This window comes from Hypomesus transpacificus, chromosome 17, assembly GCF_021917145.1.
Source record: "Hypomesus transpacificus isolate Combined female chromosome 17, fHypTra1, whole genome shotgun sequence".
NCBI classification, from domain to species: domain Eukaryota; kingdom Metazoa; phylum Chordata; class Actinopteri; order Osmeriformes; family Osmeridae; genus Hypomesus; species Hypomesus transpacificus.
Window position 1 is genome coordinate 1,022,490 of NC_061076.1, and position 11,479 is coordinate 1,033,968.

The window sequence follows — 11,479 nt, forward strand, 5'->3', positions numbered from 1 at the left end:
GCCCATTACAGTCGACGTTTCAACACAGTACCTGTGTATATCCGCCACTTCGGGGCATGTAGTGTGTAGGCTATAATACATACAATAAATGTATTATTATCCCATTATAATAATTTGCACTATTGTACTGTACTCCACTTAGGTTAAAATAGGTTATAGGGTTGAAACAGGTTTTATGTGCATTTAGGGTTAGTATAGTGTACTATTTATTGTTATCTGTAATTTAGGAAGTTTTAGCATTAGGGTTAGTATAGTCGATTATTTATTGCTATCTGTATATTTAGGAAGTTTCACTTATTTAAGCTCAGCATAGATGTAAATTATGTTCCGTGTACTTATATGTTATGCCAGGTGCTTGCGTTGTCTTGTCTTAAGAATTTCAGTGCCCAGTCTAACCTTGTGTTGTTCTGTGTACCTGACAAATAAAAGACTTGAACTTGAACTATACATTACGCAATAGTGGTAATATGTAAATCAATCAGAACAATTACTTGCACCTGTGACTGGACGAGTTCATGCAATTTTACATAATAAAAAACAACAAACCATTTGAGATTCCTGCGAAACTTGTTTATCTTTTGATTCCATCCAAAAAAGCAAAAAAGGCAACTGTCACAACTGTCTGACAGCTAGGGATGTCATAACAACAAAAGTCATGACAACCATTACAATTCAGTCTCAGTTTATAAATAACTGCAATTCCTGCTAAATAAGTTTCCTAAGTTGCTATCATACATTTTTGTTAATATAATAAAAAATGCATCAATATTAAAATAGCTCTGAAAATCCATTCTATAAATACTGTTCGTGAACACCAAAAAATACAAATATTGTAAGTGCACATTATTTAACTTCATTTCCAAAACTGTGAATTGTGCTTTTACTGCATAAATACTTCACTTTCTAGGTAAATCCTTGTCTATGGATCATTAATAACCCCAAAACAGATATACTTAACACTGTCAGTTATGTGTGCAGGAGTGTAAGAAGTAGATAGCCAAGCGCTATAATAAAGTCTGATTGGGATAAGGTGCTAAGACATAAACCAGTTTCAACCAGAATCCAAACTTTGAAAGTTGTGTAGAGATGGAGCCGTCCTGTGAAGGATCTTCCAGCTCTTCTTCCAGCTCTTGCCGTTCTGATTGTCCCTCATTTGTTCCAGTAGATCTCGTAGGACCTCCTCTCAGAGTGGTTGTTGTCCATGGTGGACCTGACCTTCTCCCTCACCACCTTGACCACCAGGCCTCCCGTCAGAGCCATGCCCGCCGCAGCCTTCCCGATCTCTGCCACCGCCGTCAGGATGCGTGCCGTGGCCCCCATGGTGCCCACGGCGTCCGACATGACCCCCCCGGCCACCACCGCCTCCCCCACAGTGGCCCCAGCCGACCCAGCCCCTGCACACTGGACGGCTCCAGCAGCAACACTGCCCCCGGTGGTGACAGCATGCTGCCCCGCTAGGGCAGCTACCTGTCCCGCCCCCTGTGCTACAGTAGAGTTAGCTACACCGACCGCCCCCACAGCAGCTGTTCCAGCCCCGTTCAGGGCAGTGACGCCGACAGTGGCCCCCTCTAGGGCCGCCCCCAGGGCTGCCCCCGCCCCCACAGCGCCCCCCACCCCGGCTGCCACCCCCACTGCCGCCACCCCCATCAGGCTCACCTGCCCCAGGGCATCCAGGGCCGCCTCCCCTGGCCCGGCAGCCTCCGCCCCGGCCAGGGCGCCCACGGACCCCCCCAGCAGCCCCCCAGTTGCCGCCCCCAGCGCCACAGCTGTCTTCCCGGCCGCTGCTGCCACTATGGCCCCCACAGCCTTCCCCATCCCGGCACCCCCTGCCACTGACATACCGGCCAGCTGTCCTGCTGCTAAGCCTACCGTGTTCCCCAGAGCCGCTGCCCCTGCCGCCGCTGCTAGCGGGGCTGCTGCCCCGAACACCGCCCCCACAGCCATGCCCGTGGCCCCGGCCGCCACCAGGATCTTCACCCTTTCCAGAACCTTCCCGGAGAGGGCCGCCTCCCTCCGGAAGCGAGACAGAGCTGAGCGGAAAGACGGGATCCTGCTGTGACTCACCACCCCGCCACGCCTGCCTTCAAACTGGCTCCACCCCCTCTCTGCCCTGTCACTCAGGAGGCTGAGGTCACTCCCTCCCCTCTCCTCCGTCCACCTCTCCAGCCTCCGCTCCTCCCTCCCTTCTCCCCTAGACCCTCCCCTCTCCAGGCCTCTCATCCTCACCCCTCCTCCTGAGCCGCCCTCCCCTCCCCCTCCTCTCAGCCCCTCCCAATCGAGATCACACTTCCTTCTTTTAGAAACTTTGGCCTCCTCCTCTCCCTCCCCCTGGCCGCTCTCCATCGCCAACACCATCCTCACCTGCTCTTCTCTAATGGCAGCCTCTGCCTCCAGGAACATAGCGTTGGTGTAGAAGCCTCCTTCGTTCCCCTCCACCATGCTCTCCACCTTCCTCAGCAGCTCTCTGACCTGCTGGACATCTCCAGGGTCTCTGTTGTTCAGGACGTGGTACCTCCCCCCACACCTGTCTACCAGACCCCTCAGCTCCTCCTGGGGCGCCTTCCTCAGGTACCCCTCCATCCCCCTCCCCTCCAGGTCATCGCCATGGGTGAACAGGACCAGGGTGTGGTCACGCACCGCACCCTCCCCGAATATCTGCGACATCTCGCGGACGGCCCGCGCCTCGTCCTGGGTGTAGCGGCCCAGCGGGATGACCAGGAGGAAGGCGTGGGGGCCAGGGGCAGAGAGGGTCACACATTTGGCTATCTCAGCGTGGGTCTCCTCCTCCTGCAGATGCGTGTCTCCGAACCCAGGCATGTCTACCACCACCACCCTTCTCTTCCTCCCCGCTCCCCCCCCTTCCTCCTCCAGATCGGCACTGCCCTGCTCACACACCTGTGTGACGGACCGGGCGCTCAGCTCAGACAGGAAGTGCTTGTGGCCCAGGATGGTGTTACCTGAGGCACTTTTCCCTGACCCGGTTTTACCGATCAGAACGAGCCTGAGTTCTTCTGTCCCTCTGGTTGTTGTGTCATCCTCTTCCTCGGCCTGGACATCCCGGTCTGGGCCCCTCCCCCCTCCTCCTCTCCCTCCTGGGGGAAAGACAACAATGTGTGTTGGGTTGACAGATGACAACATTGAGCCGAACTAACAAAGCCCCTTTATACGGCTAGTGTGGCGTATCTTACTCTTAACTCAACACATACAAAATTACGGTAACAGTAGTTTTGGGTTGCTAAAGTTAGCAGTCAGTCCTACTCACCTTTCTGCTTTTGAAATCCCACGGCTGAGTAACACAATCATTGTTATGAAAGCCATAGAACGTTCCCCGCAATTTGCTGCGCACAACACTTTTGTTCGTAATTTTTTATTAGTCAGGTAGCACTATCGTTAGCTTCGATTAGCTTGTTCCAATCTATCTCGTAACATCAAAGATCAAACATTAGAAAATTATCAAGAGATCAATGATCACACGGGGATTTAAGGGTATAACTTAGATTGTTGGCAAGTTTAATGGTTGTTAGGATAGCAGTAGTCGTGGACAGTAGCTTAGCGTATTTGCTGTTGACAGCTAAACAGCTAGCTACTATTGTTAGCTGACTAGATAGTTTGTTGTTCAGATTAATTTCCAGTCTGCTTTTTGAAGTCTGAAACACCTGTTATTAGTTTGTTCATGACGATTTGCATACCTGATTCTTTGGAAAGAGACATCCTTGTCTTCTAAAAGCTTTTAAGCCAGCTACATTCAGTCTTTCTTTAGTCTGTTCGGCAACTACAGTAGTTCAAGTCAAAAGTAAATTAGATTCGAATAAAGAGGACGTTAACAAGGCGCCCCCCTTGGGTTTCTCTGTGAAGTGCAGTTAACACATTTTCTTAGGATAATTACATAATATTTAATCAAATGTAATAAAACGACAATAGGCGTGTTTATTATCATGTGATAACATCTCAGCAATTATAATTTCTTTAAATATACAAATAACAGTCGCATTTACAAAACTGTCTCAAATATCGCCACCATTTCTTTAAATGCAATATATCGTTACCTTTGAAATACGGATTTGCTGCACCATGAATGACAAGGACATCTTAAAACCAATTCATTAACATGAGGGGATCATCTACATTAGGCTTATTTGATGCCTGAATTAAGACAGGATAATTCGACAACACTTAAATGTTCTAATGAAGATAGATGTTGACAGGCAGTTAGACTTACAGTAGCTCGTGATACAGTCACGCTCTCCCTTCTCAGCTTTGGTAAAACATGTTTAATTCTTTAATACAGACTTAAAGAACGAACACACACACACTGTCATCCACACCCAGCTGCCAGATAAACCACCTTTTCAGACACACAACAAGGTGTTTTGAAGTCTACCTCAGAGAAGGACGGGACCTTGCGCACACTGTCAGGCACAGATCGCACACCGGACCATCGATCACAGCAAAATATCATAATTACAACTAACAACTGACAGAAAGGGGACAAAAATATGAATGAATTCAGCAAAAATACCTATTTCCAAGCATTGTATTTTAAGCTTGGCTGTATGGGTAAACCAAATACATTCTTCTGTACAAATTGAGGCTATATTGAATTAAGTCAGTGCTTGTTTGTAGTGTATGATAATACAGTGTATTGTAAAGTTTAAACATCATAACACATAGCAATCTGTATTTGAAGTTGTTCTTGTAAATTCATCATATTCAAATGAATTATATTACAAAGTACATTTATTTGTAATCAAGTTATCAAAATGTTTTTCCCTTTTCATGACTTCTACAGAAGGCTCCTAGACTATATTCATTCCTGTGTCCTGCTATTTTATACCCGGACAGAGCTCATTAGTTAACTCTCCCCCCTCTGCCTCTCAAGGCTATTCCTTCAAACGTTTTCTCCTCCCCCCTTCCTCTCCACTCCTCTGCTCCTCCTCCTCCTCTCCTTCCCCCTTCCTCTCCTCTCCTCCTCCCATGCTCCCAAGATGCTGAGGTACAGTCTCATAGCTCAGTGCGGGAGCGAGAGATGCGTGGGCCTTTTCTGATCTCTTTCCTCTTCTCCTCCTTCCTCCTCCTCTTTTCCTCCTCTCTCAGGATCTTCTGAAAGGCCTCCGCAGTGTGAAGCACCTAGAACAGGGAGACGGAGGAAGTTGGAGTGTGTGTGAGAGTTAGAGATAGTGTTTCCGTGTAGGTACATGCGCCTGAGCGTAGTGAATCAGGTGGCTTAGCGGTTAGGGAATTGGGCTAGCAATCTGAAGGTCGCCTGTTCGATTCCCGGCTGCGCAAAATGATGTTGTGTCCTTGGGCAAGGCACTTCAACCTACTTGCCTCGGGGGGAATGTCCCTGTACTTACTGTAAGTCGCTCTGGATAAGAGCGTCTGCTAAATGACTAAATGTGTGTGTGTGTGCCGTCAGGGGCAGGATCTGGAACAGCCAGAGAGGAGCTCGGTGAAGCTGAGAGCTACTCAGAGCAGGACTCACATCGTCTCTCTCCGTGCGGTAGGGGTTGGTGAAGTCAGGTGATTTCTCTGCTATTCCCAGCTCCTGCGACATCTGACACAGATGAGGGAGGAAAGAGAGGGAGGAAGGGAGGAAAGAGAGGGGTAGAAGAGGGAGGAAAGAGAGGAAGGGGGAGGAAGGGAGGAAAGAGAGGGGTAGAAGAGGGAGGAAAGAGAGAGAGAGGAAGGGGGAGGAAGGGAGGAAAGAGAGGGGTAGAAGATATACATAAGCAGGAGTAGAAGGAGGTACCCCATGTCCTGTGTTACGCTCACATATTAAGGTTAGTAGTATGCAACAAAGTTTTGGGTCCACTGAATAGACTGTATTCCTGTGCAACGCCCCCCCCCCCCCCCCCCCCCCCCCCCCCATGTGCAACCCCCCCCCCCTCCCCTTCTCACCAGTGTGAGCACGTGCTGGTGTGCCCCCCCAGTGAATACCCCCGTGAGGTTACAGAAGCGCAGCCCCCAACGCAGCAGCCCCCCCCACTCAGAGTTGCGGTCGTAGTAATGGTGGACGATGCGGGGGAACCGCAACGCAACATCTCCGAAGAACGCCGTGTTCTCCACCACATGGGAGTAGGCTAGAGAGGGCCGGAGGAGGGGGGGGAGACACGGGGGGGGGGGGAGATAAAGATAGGTGGCCATGGGAGATAGAGAGGGAGAGAGGTGGGGAAGGGAGAGAAAGAGAGAGGTGGGGAAGGGAGAGAAAGAGAGAGGTGGGGAAGGGAGAGAAAGAGAGAGGTGGGGAAGGGAGAGAAAGAGAGAGGTGGGGAAGGGAGAGAAAGAGAGAGGTGGGGAAGGGAGAGAAAGAGAGAGGTGGGGAAGGGAGAGAAAGAGAGAGGTGGGGAAGGGAGAGAAAGAGAGAGGTGGGGAAGGGAGAGAAAGAGAGAGGTGGGGAAGGGAGAGAAAGAGAGAGGTGGGGAAGGGAGAGAAAGAGAGAGGTGGGGAAGGGAGAGAAAGAGAGAGGTGGGGAAGGGAGAGAAAGAGAGAGGTGGGGAAGGGAGAGAAAGAGAGAGGTGGGGAAGGAAGAGAAAGAGAGAGGTGGGGAAGGGAGAGAAAGAGAGAGGTGGGGAAGGGAGAGAAAGAGAGAGGTGGGGAAGGGAGAGAAAGAGAGAGGTGGGGAAGGGAGAGAAAGAGAAGGGGATTAATGATTTGCAGCAGTGAGAAGGAATCTGCAAAACATGTTATACACATGAATAGACACAATCCTGAACCTTAGAAGCTGCCAGGCTAAAATGAGAACTAGAGATGGAGGGAGATGAGAGAGAGAGAGACAGAGAGAGAGAGACACAGAGAGAGAGAGAGAGAGTGGTGAGGGGGAAGGGAGGGAAGGCGGGGTGGATGGATGGAATAAGGTTGAAATCATATGGGAGCAGGCTCGGACACTTTGACACAACAGAGAGGATGGGGGGGCTGTGTCAGAGACGACACACTGGAGGAAAGGACTTAATAGAGAGAGAGAGAGACAATGATCAAGGGGACGGAGGGAGATGGGGATGTGAGCCAGGCGCAGGAACAGGCAGAAGACAAACTGCATTAGTATCGAGTGAGAGAAGGAGGGGAGGAAAGGAGAGGACAGGCGTGGAGAGGAAAGGAAGGAGGAGGTGAGGAAAGTGAGGAGAGGATAGGAGAGGAAGCATCCTGACCTTCTTTGATCTTGTCGTCCATGGGGAATGGGTCATCAGGCTGCATGTTGGCTGCAATTAGGATCGCTCTGGAATCCTCCAGCACCTACACACACACACACACACACACACACACATGCTGCCGCTGAGGGTGGCTTGATACTGGGTGTACTGCAGGTCGTCCATGAGGGCTGAACAGACCTGGAGGACAGCAGTCTCCAGCAGTGCTACTCCAGCATCAACACACAACAATATAATCATCATGTCAATAACCGTCAGAGCTCATCAACCACAGCCTCAATCAGAAGGATGTTCTGTACCTAACAATGGGATTCTACTCATGCAATCACAAAAGACAAACTTCCAATGAACGTTCAGACGTTATAGGTTTCTAGTGTAAATGATGGTACCGTTTTCCCTAATCAGCCCCATTGTTACAATCTACACTGAGGAAGGCCTGCCAGTGACAACCCTGGTCCACAGCCCTGTGTGTGTGTGTCCAGGCCTGAGGCAGGGCCCAGCCCAGCCAGTACCTTGAACAAGCCTTTGAGCATGATGTCTATGATCTTGTACTGCTGGTTGATGTCATTCAGCTCCACCAAGTTCTTCAGGGCGTTCAGCTGATCCTTCCTCTTTGTCTCAAACAGGCGCTTGTCTGGGAGGAGGCGGTAAGGATGACAGTAACACACACAGGACTGTGCACACACACACACTCACACACACACTCATACACAGGGTAACACACACACAGCCCAACACATACACAAGGAACCACAGCTAGTAGTTGTAGATTGGCGACACACACACACACACACACACACACACACACACACACACAGTGTGTAAGAGGATACAGATCTCCAGGTTGGAGTCATGTCTGTGTGTGTCTGGATCTGCAGAGGCTGAGGCTGTGGCCGCCACCAGCAGGAACACAGAGCATACACTCAGCATGGCCAGCAGGGGGCGACAGAGAGGCACTCTGCTAACACACATGGTAGAGAGGGCAAGGTTAACTGTCAATTTCAGTTTCAGGTACAATGTGTCTTTGAGCCGCTGCACCGCACACTGTAGACCTGACAGTGACCAATCTCTCTCTCTCCTTCAAAACCCTGATGCATCGAAACACCCCCAGATAACCTTTTCAACTCTGTCACCATCGCTTTTCTCGATCTTGTACTTCCACGTGCCCTCTCCCTCCCTCCCTCCCTCCACGTGCCCTCTCCCTCCCTCCCTCCCTCCCTCCGGTCTCTCACACACTCACTCCATCCTCTCCCAGCTTTGGGACTGGGACGCCTCGGCATTCTCCAAGTTCCTCTCTCCTACCCCCCCCCCCCCCTTACTCCCCGAGCTTGTTAATACATTTGAACCAGATGGAAGGGGAGAAGATAAATAAAAGCCCTAAAAATAGCCCCCCCCCCCCCCGCCAGATGAATATTGGATGAGAGGCGGTTTCAAAGAAAACGTTAGTCAAAAAGCGATGTGTGGAGAGGAGAAAACCATGTCGATAAAACATACAAGATATGCATAATTCAGCTAGGCCTCCATCAATGGTACTGGCCAACCCAAGGAACAATGAGAGAGAATGAGAGACACGAGGAGAGGGCGAATGAGAGGGGGAGACAGAATAATGAAAGTGAGTGAGGAAAGAGGGGGAGCAGAGAGATGGACGAACGAGAGAAAGAATGAGAGGATGGAGGAAGAGGGAGTCTGGCCAGGCCCCGAAGGCGCTAGCAGGGTTCCTGGTGAACGTCACTTGGATTGGCCAAGGACAAGCCAAGGGTGAATGAAAGACACGGGCAACAGCTGGGAAGAGACAGAATAGTCTGAAAAAACGAATCAGAAACTGAATGATCACCAGTGATGCTTGATGTCCACTGTTAAGATTCCTCTCACTATCCTGCTGACAGGGCAGCGATATCTGAGCTTCAGCACCACAGCAACACTGTCTGAAGTCATACATACTGATGTATAGACCAGCAGGCTAGCACTGTCTGAAGTCATACATACTGATGTATAGACAAGCAGGCTAGCACTGTCTGAAGTCATACTGATGTATAGACCAGCAGTCTAGCACTGTCTGAAGTCATACTGAAGTATAGACCAGCAGGCTAGCCTCACCACCACAGGAACACCTTGTCTCAAGTCATAGACTGGCAGGTTAGGCTTTGCTGCATAATAACGTAACCTACCTGGTCTAAAGGACGGCTGCATCTCTGAGTAAAAGTACTGATCTGGGAGCAGGCCCTGGTGTTTGTTTCTCTAGAAGAAGACTCCTTTTGTATTTGAGCAGAAGTACAGACCTGGTAAAGGTCCTGGTGGTCCAGGTGGGCGAAAGGAGCTACATGTTTTGTATTGATTCAGTTAGAAGGCTTGAAGGAAATTAAATCTGGGATCAGATCACCATTCTTCCAATCCCCAGACACTCCCGCCGAAGTCTCGAGGATAATATGCCACTCATCTCCACCGCACACTCCACAGGTTTAAAACGGCCCCCGCTCCCCTTGTAACATGCATTATTTGTACGTCGCTTGGGATAAAAGCGTCCGCTATATGTATAAACTGTGAGTGTAACCCGCTCCAACCTTTCATCACCGGCACTGGAGAAGTTTTCCAAGGATATTCGTCTGCAAAAACAAGAAGCCATGAAGAGAGCTGGCTGTATCAGAGTAGTAGGCCTACCGACAACACATCTGAAGCTGCTTTTTCCTCAGACAAGTATCTCTACTTAAAAACGATCAAGTAAATGATGTGAAAGCTCCCAGTAACCTCCAACTATAGGGAAAAACACCGGCAGAGAACATCATTTCATTCATATGCTAATTCAGTCGGTGTGTAATAGGCCTACAGCACATTTGGTTGGAGCCGGTTGCGAGAAGCAAGGTCATCAACTTACTGTTGAACCCAAGCAACAGGCCGACAGCACAGATTGTCCACCCCTGGAAGTCAGGTTTAAGAGGGTTGTGTGTGTGTGTGTGAGGGGCAGCCAGAAGGAAAATCAATAACGTGGAATAAGACCCTAAACTCGACCGTTTACAGTCATCAATTAGCATCACAATCCATGAAGTTATTATTTCAAATATTACGGAGTAAATGACTTTGTTACGGCCTCCGAATCCCATCAGCGGGCGGTGTAAAACAGACGAATGAAACCGTTACGGATTGGAGTAATCCACGGTAGAGCACTGATCACACTGAAGATCCGTTCAGCCATAACCACACTGGCCTTGAGACACAAATATAGGAACTGTAGTGTGTCAAGGCTATTAGCACAAACCTGCCTGTAACAACTGCATCTCCAACGCCGACTCCAAAATGAAACGACCTCTAGCTTCATTGCATTAGACCCCTTCTCCTGCAGTTACAGCCCAGGTAAACGCGAACCTAATGGAAGAACATCACACAGAGCAACAATAAACTACGTGATCCTATATCCTCCCCCTAGCCTGGTGTGGGAATCAGGCTGTCAGGTTTGACACATCATCGGTCTCCAGCGGTGGAGTCGACCTCCTCATCTTATGGTACTGGGCACCCGCAATTTGATACATTCCATATCCAACCAATGTGAATGATTGACCATGCCCAACTCTGACCCCTCTCCACAGCCCTGCTGCATGCTTTAGTGTTTGCCTAGTGGATGAGGTTAGGGGCATCCACACTGCTTACCCTCACATCTACAAAACACAGGCTACTTTTGATACTAAAGAGGAAATTCACACGACAGAACTGTTTACAAAGACGTTATGTAGGCTATACCTAAAGATTCAACAGATCTGTTCGTCGATCACGAAACATTGCACCAACTAGTTAGGGAATTGATTACTACTTTGAGATTTGAATTCGATTGATTTTAAAGTTACTCATCTTAAATTGATTTGCAATATCAACGCTTCTATTTAGCATCGGTGATGGCCAGACATGCGATGGATAGGGTCAGCTTGTGGCGAGGCATTTGACAAAAACTCATCACTCACCGTTAAGTAAAAAAAATCTAATAAAAATAAATCAACCCACGGAACGTTAACGATCACTTCCTCAATACGATAAGCGATTTGTCGCGCTTTTACTTTTCTCATTGAGATAAAAAATTTACGTAGCCGAACATTTGATTGCTTGTTACAATCCTCAAGTGACGATGTAGCATTTGAATCGTTAATTTACGTACACTACTCGTTTGCTCCAGTCCTTGTGCGCCACGGGTCATACCGGCTACTGACTTGGCCAAATGACAGCAAGCGATATGGGAGGAAGGATGACGTGATTTCCGCACGGAATATTTAGAGAGACACACAGCCTCGTCATAGCGGTAAATCACTTCCCTACAAACTCGAGTCCACCGGCGTAACGTACCGTAACAT

General features: G+C 49.3%; 3 protein-coding genes across 7 annotated transcripts; all 3 read right to left on the bottom strand.

Moving 5' to 3' along the window:
- Nucleotides 1-537: 537 nt before the first annotated feature.
- LOC124479552 (spidroin-1-like) lies at nucleotides 538-2,167 on the bottom strand. The gene is made up of 2 exons (XM_047038330.1): nucleotides 1,640-2,167; nucleotides 538-1,576 (listed from the first exon to the last, which is right to left on the bottom strand). The coding sequence occupies exons 1-2, from the start codon at nucleotides 1,942-1,944 to the stop codon at nucleotides 1,150-1,152; spliced, it is 732 nt and encodes a 243-aa protein (XP_046894286.1). The 5' UTR covers nucleotides 1,945-2,167; the 3' UTR covers nucleotides 538-1,149.
- A 38-nt stretch (nucleotides 2,168-2,205) lies between these two features.
- On the bottom strand, nucleotides 2,206-3,810 carry LOC124479515 (GTPase IMAP family member 4-like; the record flags this gene model as incomplete). The annotated part of the gene is made up of 3 exons (XM_047038282.1): nucleotides 3,690-3,810; nucleotides 3,263-3,286; nucleotides 2,206-3,092 (listed from the first exon to the last, which is right to left on the bottom strand). Coding segments are annotated over exons 1-3 (933 nt in total), but the record flags the coding sequence as incomplete, so codon positions are not given.
- A 116-nt stretch (nucleotides 3,811-3,926) lies between these two features.
- Nucleotides 3,927-11,373, bottom strand: LOC124479988 (coiled-coil domain-containing protein 134-like). 5 transcript variants are annotated; one of them, XM_047038988.1, is made up of 8 exons: nucleotides 11,096-11,373; nucleotides 10,403-10,505; nucleotides 7,979-8,103; nucleotides 7,658-7,779; nucleotides 7,146-7,230; nucleotides 5,899-6,080; nucleotides 5,483-5,554; nucleotides 3,927-5,127 (listed from the first exon to the last, which is right to left on the bottom strand). In XM_047038988.1, exons 2-8 carry the CDS (start codon nucleotides 10,456-10,458, stop codon nucleotides 5,002-5,004), a joined length of 768 nt encoding a protein of 255 aa, XP_046894944.1. In that variant the 5' UTR covers nucleotides 10,459-10,505; nucleotides 11,096-11,373; the 3' UTR covers nucleotides 3,927-5,001. The 5 variants fall into 5 exon arrangements, with proteins under 5 accessions (XP_046894944.1, XP_046894945.1, XP_046894947.1 ...); XM_047038989.1 differs by having other exon boundaries at nucleotides 11,287-11,362; XM_047038991.1 differs by lacking the exon at nucleotides 10,403-10,505 and having other exon boundaries at nucleotides 11,287-11,373.
- Nucleotides 11,374-11,479: the final 106 nt, after the last annotated feature.

Excerpts from the sequence above, each read along its gene's own strand:
- LOC124479552 (XM_047038330.1), bottom strand. The coding sequence starts at position 1,944 with ATGGCTGTGGGGGCGGTGTTCGGGGCAGCAGCCCCGCTAGCAGCGGCG. Across the intron at positions 1,577-1,639 it reads CAGGTGAGCCTGATGGGGGT|GGCCCTAGAGGGGGCCACTG; the intron begins GGCGGCAGTGGG and ends AGCCCTGGGGGC.
- LOC124479988 (XM_047038988.1), bottom strand. The coding sequence starts at position 10,458 with ATGAAGCTAGAGGTCGTTTCATTTTGGAGTCGGCGTTGGAGATGCAGT. Across the intron at positions 6,081-7,145 it reads GGACGACAAGATCAAAGAAG|CCTACTCCCATGTGGTGGAG; the intron begins GTCAGGATGCTT and ends GGCCCTCTCTAG. Across the intron at positions 5,555-5,898 it reads ACCAGCACGTGCTCACACTG|ATGTCGCAGGAGCTGGGAAT; the intron begins GTGAGAAGGGGA and ends CATCTGTGTCAG.